We start from the raw sequence: 15,246 nt of genomic DNA, 5'->3' as shown, positions 1-15,246 counted from the left end.
GAGAAATCTGAAAAGGCTTGTATGAGCTGATTCAGAGCAAAGTGAACCCAAACCAGAACAATCTATACGGCAATATCATAAAGATAAACAACTGTGAAAGACTTAACATCTTTAATCAAGTGTAACGTGTATGTTGCCCATGTAGGTTTTCTGCATATCCATATGGGTTTTGTCTAAATGCAACTTGCAGAGAGGCATGGACAGATATCTCTAGAATCTTGCTCATTCTTCTCCAAGAGAGATTTTGATTCCTGCCTGGAGGAGAATAGAAGATTGGACTCATCAGGTTGGCTGCTCTGCTATTCTCATATAATGCATGCCAAACTAAATTAACCACCTACTTTGTAGGTGATTAATAAATACTTGTTGAACTGAATGGAACCCTGTGAGGTAGGTAGTACAAGTATCACTGTCCTTCTTTCACAGATAAGGAAACTCAGGTTTCAACAAGCTCAAATGACTTGCCTGCAGCCTCTTGGCTAGCATTTGGAACAGTATTTTAGCATTTTCCCCCACTCCTACCCACCCACCCCCCCACACACACCACAAATACCTGCACACACATAGACCACATACTGTTAATCTAGGAGAAATTATTTTTAGCTTCAAATTGCTTCCCTGGTCACCATGCCTTAAAGAAGAAAAGGTAACACTCATATTGAAAGGGATGATTTCTTCCCTATGTCACCCTAGGGGAAATTCCTCAAAGTCTGTTAGGGTAGTTGAAGGGAATGTATACATACATACATACATATATTCACAATTAGCTTTGGGGACGCCAGGACCAGAAACAAAGCCAAAGACCAGGATGGTAACATAATAAGGAGGGTAAAGAATATCTTACCTATCTAAGAATTAACAAAGAAGCAGTGAGGTGACCCAGTAAATAGAGCACCAGTCCTGGAGTCAGGAGAACCTGAGTTCAAATTTGACCTCAGATACTTGGCACTTACTACCTGTATGATCTTGGGCAAGTCACTTAATCCCAATTGCTTTGCCTTCCCCCCTCCAAATGAACAAACAAACAAAAAAAAGAATTAACAAAGATATCTTTAACAGAGTCACAAAAACCATACTCTTTGATTGATTCAACAGTATACCTTAATATTGTAATTGTGAAGAAGAAAATGATTTGTTCAAATATACACACATAAGCACAAGCATTATTTATAAGGAATTGGAAATAATCTAAATATCCAACAGTTGATGAGCAGCTGAATAAACTACCCTATACCAACCTAACAAAGAAAGTCATTCAATTAAAAATGATTTTTAAAAAATAAGGAATGTGAAAGCCTACAAAGTAATGAAAGTAAAGAAAGCAGTACCCAGAAGAAATGTATACACAATGACTAAAATATAAGGGCATAAAAGAAAAAACTAATTAGATGCTACACCTATATTGTACATAAAAATTCATTTTAACCAAAAGTGGCTGCAAATGTTAAGTTCTTTGTTTTACTGTTTTTCATGTTAAGAGCATAATGGGGGGGAGGAGCCAAGATGGCAGCTGGAAGCAGGAACTTGCTTAAGCTCTCCCCCAAATCCTCCAAACACCTGTAAAAAATAGCTCTGAACAAATTCTAGAGCTGCAGAACCCACGAAATCGCAGAGGAAAACAGGTCTCCAGTCCAGGAGAGCCTGGATGGACACCAAGTCTATCACACGGTGCTGAGAGCTGAGGGCAGCCCAGCATGGGCCGCACTGGGACAGACCAGACGCAGAATCAGCCAGCCACAACAGGCCTTGGGGCCATGAAACAGTGAGCTGTGGCAGTTAGCAGATTTCTCAATCCATGAACACCAAAGAGCAGATTAGGGGGAAACTGCAGAATTGAGTTCAGAGGGGTCCAACCACCAGCCCTGGGGGTGGGGGAGGTAGTGCAGCGGTGGCTGTGGCAGCACCAGGAAACTCCTGAGGCTGCTTCCAGAGCTACAGCGTCAGCTGCTTCCCCAGTGCCTGCCTCACATGATGGGATGATTCTAGCAGTGGATCAGAGCAGGAGTGCAGAGAGGGCTTTGTGGGCACAAAGGCAGATTCTCTTGCTGTGCCCTGCTTGGATCTGCATTGCGGTCCTGGTTGGCAGTTCTTGGAGGAGGAGAAGTACTGAGGTGACAGAGCCTGGGGTGATGGTGGAGTAACAGTAGCTCTGAAAACAGCAGTGCTTGGATCCTAAAGCTTGAGGAAAAAATACTCTCTACTCTACAAGCAGTCATACCCTGACAAAAAGCTCAAGGGTCAAGTAGTTGGCTGGGAAAATGAACAGGCAGCATAAAAGGACTCAGACTCAAACACAGTCTCAAACTCAAACTTTTGGTGACAAAGGAGATCTAAACATACAGCCAGAAGAAGCCAACAAAGTCAAAGAGCCTACATCAAAAGCCTCCAAGAAAAATATGAATTGGTCTCAGGCCATGGAAGAGCTCAAAAAGGACTGGGAAAAGCAAGTTACAGAAATAGAGGAAAGATTGGGAAGAGAAATGAGAGTGATGTGAGAAAACCATGAAAAACAAGTCAATGATTTGCTAAAGGAGACCAAAAAAATACTGAAGAAAATAACACCTTAAAAAACAGACTAACCCAAATGTCAAAAGAGCTCCAAAAAGCCAATGGGGAGAAGAATGCCTTGAAAGGCAGAATTAACCAAATGGAAAAGGAGATCCAAAAGACCACAGAAGAAGATACTGCCTTAAAAATTAGACTGGAGCAAGTAGAAGCTAGTGACTTTATGAGAAATCAAGATATTATAAAACAGAACCAAAGGAATGAAAAAATGGAAGACAATGTGAAATATCTCATTGGAAAAACCACTGACCTGGAAAATAGATCCAAGAAAAATAATTTTAAAATTATTGGACTACCTGAAAGCCATGATCAAAATAAGAGCCTTAGACCTCATCTTTCAAGAAATTATCAAGGAGAACTGCCCTGATATTCTAGAACCAGAGGGTAAAATAGAAATTGAAAGAATCCACTGATCACCTCTTGAAAAAGATCCCAAAAGGAAAACTCCTAGGAATATTGTGGCCAAAATTCCAGAGTTCCCAGGTTAAGGAGAAAATATTGCAAGCAGCCAGAAAGAAACAATTTGAGTATTGTGGAAACACAATCAGGAAAACATAAGATCTAATGGCTTCTACATTAAGGGATCAAAAGGTTTGGAATATGATATTCCAGTGGTCAAAGGAGCTAGGATTAAAACCAAGAATCACCTACCTAGCAAAACTGAGTATAATACTCCAGGGCAAAATATGGACTTTCAATAAAATAGAGGACTTTCAAGCTTTATCAATGAAAAGACCAGAGCTGAATAGAAAATTTTACTTTCAAATACAAGAATCAAGAGAAGCATGAAAAGGTAAACAGGAAAGAGAAATCATAAGGGACTTACCAAAGGTGAACCGTTTTGTTTACATTTTTACATGGAAAAATGATATTTGTAACTCATGAGACCTTTCTCAGTATTAGGGTAGTTGAAGGGAATGTATACATACATACATATATGTATGTATATATATATGTATGTATGTATATAGACACAGGGCACAGGGTGAGTTGAATATGAAGGGATGATATCTAAAAAAAATAAAATTAAAGGGTGAAAGAGGAATATATTGGGAGGAGAAAGGGAGAGAGAGAATAGGATAAATTATCTCACATAAACGTGGCAAGAAAAAGCAATTATAATGGAAGGGAAGAGGGGACAGGTGAAAGGGAATGAATGAATCTTGCTCTCATCAGATTTGACTTAAGGAGAGAATAACATACACATTCAACTGGGTATCTTACTCTACAGGAAAGTAGTGGGGAAGGGGATAAGAGAGGGGGATGACAGAAGGGAGGACAGGTCAGGGGAGGAGGTAATCAAAAGCAATCACTTTTGAAAAGGGATAGCATCAAGGGAGAAAACTGAATAAAGGGGGACAGGATAGGATGGAGGGAAATACAGTCTTTCACAAGATGACCATTATGTAAGTGTTTTGCATAATGATACATGTATGGCCTATGTTGAATTGCTTGCCTTCTCAAGGAGTGTAAGTGGTGAGGGAAGAATGGAGAAAATTTGGAACTCAAAGTTCTAAAAACAAATGCTCAAAAAAAAGTTGTTTTTTACATGCAACTGGGAAATAAGACATATAGGCAATGGGATAAAGAAATCTATCTAGCCCTACAAGAAAGTAAGGGGAAAAGGGATGGGGGTGGGGGGAAATGGGGCGATAGAAGAGGAGGCAGAATGGGGAAAGGGGCAATCAGAACATATGCCATCCTGGGGCGGGGGAGGGAGGGTAGAAATGGAGAGAAAATGTGTAACTCAAAATATTATGGACATTAATGTTGAAAACTAAAAATATTAAATAATAAAAATTTTTAAAAATTAAAGAAAACACAGAATAGTCAATGTCAAAGGAGCCATGAAAAAACAACCCTGTTAACTGAGATTAAATATTGATAAAGCCATGAAATTGTCCAGCCATTCTAGGGGAAAAAATGGAATTCTTTAAGAAAAGTCACTATCCATTTCCTTTGACCTAGTAATAACCCCTCTATTCCACACCCAAGAAGGTCAAATACAAGGAAAAATTCCACAAATTTAAAAAAATGTTCATAAAAGAACTTTTTATGGGAGCAAAAAACTGCAAGCACAGTAGATACCCCTCTATCAACTGGGGAATAAATTAATAAACTTTGGTATATTAATATAATGGAATATTATTGCACTAAGAGAATAAGGAATTGGGAGAAATAGATTTGTTTGAAATGATGCAAGGCAGGCAGAACAGAATCCTCTACATCATAAAAATGAGCAAATACTGTCATAATTTGTTATGAAGTACATGATGATGATAAAAGTAAGTATCATCTGTGGATTATAAGCACATTCAAAATGATGCCTTTCCACAATGAAACAATGAAAAAGACAACTTAACACTAATCTGGATGATGAAAGATTTCTTTGAAGACATTAGTGGAAGCTAATATTTTCCTTGGTTACTATTTCCATCTAGTGGACTTTTAGGATATTGCCACTAGAGATCATTTTTTTTAAAAAGCATAAATCTCATAAAGTCACTAGCTTCCACTTGCTCATGGAATTACAGACCTTACCAGACATTTTAATATATTAAAGGCACTCTGGTTAGCAGAGGATTTAGAAATTCCTTTTCAAAAGCTAAAAGAATAAAGAAAGTCATTTGCTCCAACAGAAAATAGCCATAACAATTTTTTTTTAAAAACATGTTATCTTCATTGCTGAAGTTATTTTTATGTTTACCACGCTGGAGCTGTTTTATAATATTGCTATCAAGGGATATGGATAACATGAAATGTAGAATACCCATTTTGTCATGCTTTGATGGCACATACTACAGTTCCTATTTTAGGGAAAATATGACTTGGCCAATCATATATGTAATTCCAAGGAAAGATAATGGGATTCTCCTATAATAATAAAATCACTATAACTAAAACCCTTTCAAATTCTCAGTAGGCTTCCAGTTATAACTAAATTTAAAGTTAATGGTCTTAGAATAGTGTTTCTAAAGAGATAACAGCAAGAATCAAAAAAGCTATTTGGTATGACTATAAAAACTATTCTTATCACATTACTAAGCAAGCTGTTACTAACTGATCTCCCACTTTTATCATCCCCACTAATTAATTTCATTATATTTCTAATAATCCGTCCTGACAATATCAACATAAACAAGAAAACACATGCAGATATATATCTATCTATATATATCCATCCATACACACACACACACACGCACATACACACACATGCACACACATACACGCACATACACATAAATAATATAATCAGCAATTTCCCCATCTCAGCACCGAAATGCAGCACTTCTTACATTTTTCGGTGCTTTTTAATGGGAAGCTAATGTTTGAGTCCAGCAGAGAGAACTATTAAAGAGACGAAAAAACCACACCAGTATTGCTAGATGTACAAGGTTTAAAAAAATAAATCACTATATTAGCAAAGTCATTTACTAAGCAAAACAATTATTTTTAATTATACAGATAAGCAGGGTATTAAGGGATAGGAAATGCAGAGATTAAGTCTTCAGGGTAAATAAGAAAACCTAAGGGAACATAAGTAAAGATATTTTTCTCACATAGATGACTTCAAACTTATTGTTTCAGTCATGTCTAACTCTTTGCGACCCTATTTAGCTTTTCCAGTTTATTTTACAGATGAGGAAACTGAGACACGCAAGGTTAAGTGACTTGCCCAAGGTCACAAGCTAGTAAATATCTGAGGCCAAATTTGAATTAAGGTCTTCCTGACTCCAGGCCTAATGCTCTATTCACCACATTGTTCAGTCATGTCTGACTCTTCATGACCCCTTAAGCCAAGCCTAGCACTTTATCCACTGAGCCACCTAGCTGCCTTCAGTCTCATTACTGCTTCTTAATGTGATTCTCCTTAGGTGGTAGTTGCTGCTAATGCTGAAGATTTGTAGATTATTAGGGAGAAACTAACGACAAGAAGGAGTGGTGAAAGATCATCCATAGAAAATGAGAATATACAGAAATCACTGTTCACTCTTCTCCAGAAACACCCTGAAAAAAGTGTTGCCTTGGAATTCAAAATTTTTCCCTAGTCTATGTGAGACAGAGAGCTACAACGGATTAGAGAACTGCCCTTGGAGTCAAGAAGACCTGGGTCATTTAACCTCTCAATGATCCAGACAACCCTCTAAGACTTTAAGCTATACAGCAGGTATCAATATGCGTTGGAAGAGGGGGGACTTTTTTCACTAGGAGTTCTCTATACTGAGAAAATCACAAGTACAAAAATGTTACTATGACCATGCAGAAAAGTATTAATGAAATTATGTTACATTACTTTATACCAGATATCTAAGAATTGTTTAAATCAAAGAATTAAAATCAAAATGAATTAACACTACTAAAAATTCACCCCCATTACAAAAGATTTCTGAAAAAGGTAAGAAGGTGAAGAGGATGATTTCTAAAGTCCCTTTCAAACCTGCCTACTTCCAATAGGAGCAGCTTTCAATCATGAAACTTGTTTATCGAGCAATATTCTCTGAAATTCTATGAGGCAGAAAGAACAAAGACTAGGCAAGTGAAATTACAGCCTTACCTAACTAGTCTCTATGCACTTACCCTTATTTCAAAGAAACCTATCAGGTATCAATTTACCATTTTCTTAACACCTAAGAAACTTGTAGGGAATAAAAGGCACAAATTAACCAAGATATTTCTGGAAAACATTACCAATTTTAAACGTTCTTTTCTCCTTTTGACAAAGGAAGTACTTGATCCAGGTTCAGATTCTTTTTTTCCATCCTCTTCTTCATCTTCCTCTTCTTCTTCCTCAAAACACCACTCTGGCAATAAAGGTGGGGGAGGTGCTTCTTCTACATCCCCATAACGTCGAAAAAGTTCTTTCAAATAATCACCCTTATAGATTCCTGGTGGTCTGGCTTGCGCAAAGGTAGCAACTGCTGCTTCAATACTAAAAAAAAAAAAAAAATATGAAGCCAAATTATTTTATTTCTGGGAAATTATTCCCTAAAATTTCTAATATATTAACTTAGGAAGTACGGGGGGGGGGGGGGGGCAAGATTAGTTATTTCTTCAAAATAAACCTTCGTTGAATTACAAATTGTTTCTAAGTGACCTCTCTCTAGCAACAACAATTCAGTATATCTACAATACACTTTTATTAAGTATCTAAGTGCAAGGCACTGAATTCTGGGTATACAAAGATATGACATAGGCATTGCTCTAATGAGGAAGAATAATTATACAAACAACAATCATTCCCACAAGAGTAAGAAAGGCGAAAAAAAGAGACTCTGGAAAAGTTCCAAAACAAATTTAAGGGGATGGAGATCACTTTAACCTGGTAGGTAACACATGTTTAAAATGCTTGATACTGCTTGATACAGTCTCACTATCAGCACATTTGTAGCAATAACATTTACCCCAGTAGCTTCTGGAAAAAAGACTTTAGCAATCCTGTCCAGCATAAGTCTGAAACTAATTAAACTACATGATAAATAAATGATATCAACTCAGAGACTTATTTTGCAGAAAGAGGAAAGACAAGAACCCAATTTACCTGAGCAGAGGACAGGGAAGTGGAGCAAAGTATATTAAATGATGTCTTTACATCAAAGTCCATTCCACTGTGGTTTACACAGTGCCATGATTCCTTGAAATTGAGTCTTTTTGGGAAGCAGATGCTGAAGATGGAAAATTTTCTCTAGGTTTCTCAAAAGCTGACAGGGATCATAAAAAGATTTCTCATTCTATGACTGAACCTGTCTAGGATCCCAAACATGAAGCACTCCAATGAATGCTAACACATTAAAGGTTTTCCATCTACTTAGCAGCTCTGAAAACAACTTAGAATCAAAAGGCTTGAGTTCGGGTCCCAGTTACTAGCTATGTGACCCTGAGTGACTCCTGAGCATCCTCTTCCTAACCAATAACAATGAATAAAACTTAACACTGCTCACTTCACAGGATTGCTATGAAAAATATCATTCCACAAACTATAAAGCACTGTGGAAATAAGAGCTATCATCATCATTTTTTCATTCTAAACATCCTGCTCATCTTTTCTTTTTTTTTATTTTTTTTTAATATTTTTAATTTACAGCATTGATTTCCACAAGATTTTGAATTACAAATTTTCTCCCCATTTCTACCCTCCCCCCCACTCCAAGACGGCATATATTCTGATTGCCCCATTCTCCAGTCAGCCCTTTCTTCTGTCAACCCAATCCCTCCCATCCCCTTTCCCCTTACTTTCTTGTAGGGCAAGATAGATTTCTATGCCCCATTGCCTGTATATCTTATTTCCCAGTTGCATGCAAAAACACCTTTGTTTTGAACATCTGCTTTTAAAACTTTGAGTTCTGGAAAGCAGGGACTAGCATGAGCTCCCCACCACATCCCTCCAAAAACCTATAAAAAAATGGCTCTGAACCAATTCTAGAACTGCAGAACCCACAAAAGAGCAGAGGGAAGCAGGGTTCCAGCCCAGGACAGACTGGATGGTCTCTGGGTGAGGTCTATCCCACACGGAGCTCGGAGCAGAGCCCAGCGTGGGCGGCATGGACCAACCAGACCGGGAGCCGGGCAAAGTGTGCCCTAGCGCCCTGAATCAGTGAGCTGAAGCAGTTACCAGACTTCTCAACCCACAAACACCAAAAACAACAGAGAAGGTTAGTGGGAAAAGCTGCGGGAGTAGAAGGAGTTTGCTGTTCGGCCATCACCCCGGGGGCGGCAGAGGTGGGGCAGCTACAGAACTAGAGCTGCAGTTGCTTCTGGCCCCAGGCCCACCTGGTGGGAGGAATTAAGTGGCAGATCAGAGCAGGACTGAAGAGCCTGCTGAAGATCTAAGTCCAGTCCAGGTTGGGGGTTCTTGGGGAAGGAGGAGTGCTGGGGTGGCAGAGCTGGCACATCCCCCCAAGCTTGGAACATAGTTCTCTTAACTCTACAAGCAGTCATACCCCGCTGAAAAACTCAAGGGTCAAGTTAGTTGGCTGGGAATACGGCCAGGCAGCGAAAACGCACCCAGATTCGGTGTCAGACTTTGGAATCTTTCTTTGGTGACAAAGAAGACCAAAACATACAGCCAGAAGAAGTCAACAAAGTCAAAGAGCCTACACCAAAAGCCTCCAAGAAAAACATGAACTGGTCTCAGGCCATGGAAGAGCTCAAAAAGGATTTGGAAAAGCAAGTTAGAGAAGGAGAGAAAAAATTGGGAAGAAAAATGACAATGATGAAAGAAAACCATGAAAAACAAGTCAATGACTTGCTAAAGGAGACCCAAAAAAATACTGAACCATATACTAAAGAAAACAACACCTTAAAAAATAGACTAACTCAAATGGCAAAAGAGCTCCAAAAAGCCAATGAGGAGAAGAATGCCTTGAAAAGGCAGAATTAGCCAAATGGAAAAGGAGGTCCAAAAGACCAATGAAGAAAATACTACCTTAAAAATTAGACTGGAGCAAGTGGAAGCTAGTGACTTTATGAGAAATCAAATTATAAAACAGAACCAAAGGAATGAAAAAATGGAAGACAATGTGAAATATCTCATTGGAAAAACCACTGACCTGGAAAATAGATCCAGGAGAGAGAATTTAAAAATTATTGGACTACCTGAAAGCCATGATCAAAAAAAGAGCCTAGATATCATCTTTCAAGAAATTATCAAGGAGAACTGCCCTGATATTCTAGAGCCACAGGGCAAAATAGAAATTGAAAGAATCCACCCATCACCTCCTCAAATAGATCCCAAAAAGAAATCTCCTAGGAATATTGTCGCCAAATTCCAGCATTCCAAGATCAAGGAGAAAATACTGCAAGCAGCCAGAAAGAAACAATTTGAGTATTGTAGAAACACAATCAGAATAACCCAAGATCTAGCAGCTTCTACATTAAGAGATCAAAGGGCTTGGAATACGAAATTCCGGAGGTCAATGGAGCTAGGATTAAAACCAAGAATCACCTACCCAGCAAAACTGAGTATCATGCTCCAAGGCAAAATATAGACTTTCAATAAAACAGAGGACTTTCAAGCTTTCTCAGTGAAAAGACCAGAGCTGAATAGAAAATTTGACTTTCAAACACAGGAATCAAGAGAAGCATGAAAAGGTAATCAAGAAAAAGAACAAGAAAAAGAAATTGCAAGGGACTTACTAAAGTTGAACTGTTTTGTTTACATTCCTACATGGAAAGATGATGTGTATGATTCATGAGACCTCAGTATAAGGGTAGCTGACGGGAATATGCATATATATATGTTTATGTATATATATGTATATATGAGTGTGTATGTATGTATACATGTATGTGGAGAGAGAGAGAGAGAGCAGGCACAGGGTGAGTTGAAGATGAAGGGAAGCTATCTAAAAGAAATAAAATCAAATTAAGGGATGAGAGAGGAATATATTGAGAGAGGGAGATAGGGAGAGATAGAATGGGGTAAATTATCTCGCATAAAAGTGGCAAGAAAAAGCAGTTCTGTAGGAAGAGAAGAGAAGGCAGGTGAGGGGGAATGAGTGAATCTTGCTCTCACCATATTTGACCTGAGGAGGGAATACCATACATACTCAATTGGGTATCTTACCCCATAGGAAAAAAGGAGGAAGAAGATAAAAAAAGGGGAGATGACAGAAGGGAGAGCAGATAGGAGTGGAGGTAATCAAAAACAAACACTTTCAAAAGGGGACAGGGCCAAGGGAGAAAATTCAATAAAGGGGGATAGGTTAGGAAGGAACAAAATATAGTGAGTCTTTCACAACATGAGTATTGTGGAAGGGTTATACATAATGATACGAATGTGGCCTATGTTGAATTGCTTGACTTCTTAGGGAGGATGGGTGGGAAGGGAAGAGGGGAGAGAATTTGGAACTCAAAGTTTTAAAAACAGATGTTCAAAAACAAAAAAAAAAAGTTTTTGCATGCAACTAGAAAATAAGATACACAGGCAATGGGGAGTAGAAATTTATCTTGCCCTACAAGAAAGGAAGGGAAAAGGGGATGGGAGGGGAGTGGGGTGACAGAAGGGAGGGCTGACTGGGGAACAAGGCAACCAAAATATACGCCATCTTGGAGTGGGGGGGGAGGGTAGAAAGGGGGAGGAAATTTGTAATTCAAACTCTTGTGAAAATCAATGCTGAAAACTAAATATATTAAATTAAAAAAAGCAAATAAAAAAAAGACTTGAAGAAAAAAAAAAAACTTTGAGCTCCACATCATGCTCTTCTAATCACTGATTTCAATGCCCTGCTTTTTCTCAGGCTCATATGAACTCGTCAGTTACCTCCTACATGTTCTCCCACAGTTCAGCAAACAGCTGAAGGGATCTTTGACTACAGTATCCTGTAAGTCTTACCTCTCCTTCAATCTGCAGAAGGATATACCCTGAATGAAAAAGACATTTTCTGATCCTCTCTCTACAAACTTATACATACATACATATGTACTACTTTCTCCCTTGACTGCTCCCCCTCCTCCTAAACATCTGCTTATGCCTTACTATTCCTCTCTGGGATTCTCCTTTACCCAATCCTCCCCAACTCTACTGACCCACTATCAAGGACCTAGTGCAGAAAGAAGTCTCAGTTTATTTTCACCTCTAAGGAGAAGTGGAATTGTGGAAGGGAGGGAAAGCAAAGAGAAGGCACCTATGGACAGCAATGCCTTTATCTACTCGAATTCTGCTTAGAATCAACCCTATATACACACAGTTGTTTGCAGAGGTAAATGACATACTATGAAAACATACATGTGCAAAGCAAACATTAATATACAATTGGTACACCTAGGTCTACAATGATTGCTAGTCATACAGCAAGGGAGAAAAATGGCTTAGGAAAACATATCTTTACAGGTTGTTTATTACCAAGATCATATATTGATCTCTAAACTGAAAGCCCCAAACTTTTCCACCTCCTCTTTAACCCATTCAAAACCTATGTCCATTCAGAAAAACCTGGAAAGACTTATATGAACTGATGCTGAGTGAGGGGAGCAGAACTGGGAGAACACTGTACAGTTACAGTCCCATTGTGTGATGACTAACTTTGAAAGACTTGGCTCTTCTCAACAATGCAAGGTTCAAAGACAGCTCCAAAAGGCTCATGATGGGAAATGCTATCTGCATCCAGAGAAAGAATTACAGAGTCTGAACGCAGATTGCAGCATACTATTTGCTCTCTCTTTTTTGGGGTTTTTATTTTTTGTTTCTTCTTTTTCGTGGTTCATCCCATTGATTACAATTCTTCTTTACAACATGACTAATGTGAAAATGTTTAACATGAATGTATATATAGAGCCTATACCAGATTGCACAACATCTTGGGGATAGCGGAGGGAAAGAAGGCAGAGAAAATTTAAAACTCAAAAGCTTGTGGAACTGGATGTTATAAAATAAAAACAAATAAATAATTTTTTTTTAAAAAAACCTATGTCCAAGTGACTGTATATACTAAACATCTGTAAGTTAAACAGTCATATAACAAAGGGTATCAACACTGCAACTAAAGGCTTAAGAGGCAGGTATTGTCAATTTAACAGAAAAAATTCTTTTATGATTATACCAAATTTTCCAAGAATTACCATTGAGATTTTACTATGTCAAGGTCTAGCATAGTGTTTTACACATAGTAGGTACTCTATAAATTTTTGTTAAACAACTTTTGCCCTATCATTCTGCCCTCCATTCAGTTCTAAATGCTTCAACACAGAGGCAACATGGTATTATGGAAAGATCACTGAGCCAGATGGCCTATATGCAAGTTGAAGATCTACTACTTACAGCTGTGTGACAGTGGCAAGTTTTGAAACTCAGTTTCTTCTATAAAACAGGTATAACAATAATTACACTACCTAGCTAACAGGATGATTATGGGGGAAACACTTTATTAATCTAAAATACTATACAAATGTGAGCAATCATTATTATTCTTATAATAAATGGCATCCAATTGTTATAAAGGAGTGATTATAACCTTCCAAGATCAATTTAAAATTATAAAATATACTAAAAGAATCTGTCTCCACTATTTTTATGAGAAGTTAAAAAAAATTTGGTAATAAATCTCCAATGATGCCTCAAAATAGAGTGGTAACGATCTATGTTCTTCAAAGATAAACAAACTCAAGAGGAACTTTAGAGAGTTCAAATTCTGGTAATTCCTACCAAATTACATTTCAACTTACAGGCCTGGCAATAGATTGTCCATCCTCTAAAGACAAGCCTAATTAAGTTCAGAGAGGTTAATGACGTGAAGACTGACTATGAGGTGATTAATTTTTTTTTGTCACAGCAATTCATAAAGATGATTCAAGTAAAGACAGGTTATCCTCTTCACTGCCCAAACTAATGAAATCAAGGATATTTTAAAGTACTGAAAAAAGTGAAACACATAGCATATCAGAAACATTAGCATTCAACTAAATTTTTAATTAGTATACCACATCACATATCCTAAAAACTAAAACCAAAATGCCTAAAACCAAAACAGTTTCATGCAAATTTTACCAAGAATTGAAGACCTTGGCAAAATAAATATAAAAATACGTCATCAAAAATTTTGTATCTCTATTACCAACCATCTCTTTCCCATTTAGAATGTGAAAAATTACCTCCAATCCATCTTCTCAACCAAGAAGGCACAGATGAGGAAACCAGTTCTATTGAAACCATGAGTACAGTGAACTCCTAGAAAACAAAAATAGCTCTGGTTTTAAAAAAATAGGCAAGTTGATTTAGATTCCAAATTTTCCATTTAAAAATCTCAGCCCATAACAAATGCAAGTTCAATAATTTTAGACAAAAAAAGTAAAATATACAATACCTGATCCATTCTCATAACTATTAATGATTTGTCATTTTTCAATATACCTTGGAATCATAAGTGATGTCACTGACAAGAATAATTCAATTGAAACATTTATTAAGCATAAGCACATACCTTTCAATTTTATAAGGCTTACATTTCATGTCAGTTCATGTGCTATCTTTGGCCATCACATAAATACTCTTATCACTGAAGGATCTCTAAATACTATGAATAAAGACAAATTGTCGATATCAAATGGTCTATCCTTAGGAAAGGAATTCAGTTGCTGGTGCACTGTCAGCAGAGTAAAAGCTTTGGCTTACTTTTTCAGTAGCGATCAAACAATTCATATGACCATTCACAGCCTCTCCCACTCCTCCTAAAGACCAACAGCATTACTTTTATAGGATAGATATAAGGATATAATCTAAAGTCAGATTGTACCCTTGTTTCTTCTAAAAACTTGACTTGCTTCTTCTAAAAGTATAATAGCAAAAAAAACTTCATATAAATTTTGAGTTCTGTTTAGTTTGTTTCTAGTTAATTGATGTATTCTATATTTTTTCTACCGTGAAGGGCAGGCACTGATATGCATTGGTAAAAGAAATTTCCTCACTGGGAGTTCCCAATATAAATTAAATCATAGAGGGGGGAGGAAGGAGAGGAAAGGAAAGGATAGTCTGAAAAGTATCTTACATACAGTATCTCACTACTTTTTAAGATAGTCACTTAAGGTATTATTAGCCCCATTATACAAATGATGAAACTCAGAGAAGTTAATTGTCATTCAGCTGGTAAGTGGTATAAATGGTAGAATTCAGATCCAAGTCTCTCTTAGATTCTCTACCATAACACTTGCCTTTTAATTGGTTTGTAAACTTTACAATTACAAAAA

General features: G+C 37.4%; 1 protein-coding gene across 1 annotated transcript in view; it reads right to left on the bottom strand.

The window, feature by feature from the left end:
* Positions 1–15,246, bottom strand: part of RNGTT (RNA guanylyltransferase and 5'-phosphatase) — a 411,159-nt gene that overhangs the window by 375,132 nt on the left and 20,781 nt on the right. The window contains exons 5-6 of the mRNA XM_036767783.1: positions 14,155–14,230; positions 7,258–7,498 (exon numbers count right to left, since the gene is read on the bottom strand). Of these exons, the coding sequence (XP_036623678.1) occupies positions 7,258–7,498; positions 14,155–14,230 (317 nt within the window). The remainder of the gene's footprint in view (positions 1–7,257; positions 7,499–14,154; positions 14,231–15,246) is intronic.

The sequence above is a fragment of the Trichosurus vulpecula genome, chromosome 7 (genome assembly GCF_011100635.1).
Source record: "Trichosurus vulpecula isolate mTriVul1 chromosome 7, mTriVul1.pri, whole genome shotgun sequence".
Lineage (NCBI taxonomy): Eukaryota > Metazoa > Chordata > Mammalia > Diprotodontia > Phalangeridae > Trichosurus > Trichosurus vulpecula.
This window is presented reverse-complemented; position numbering and strand designations above follow the sequence as displayed.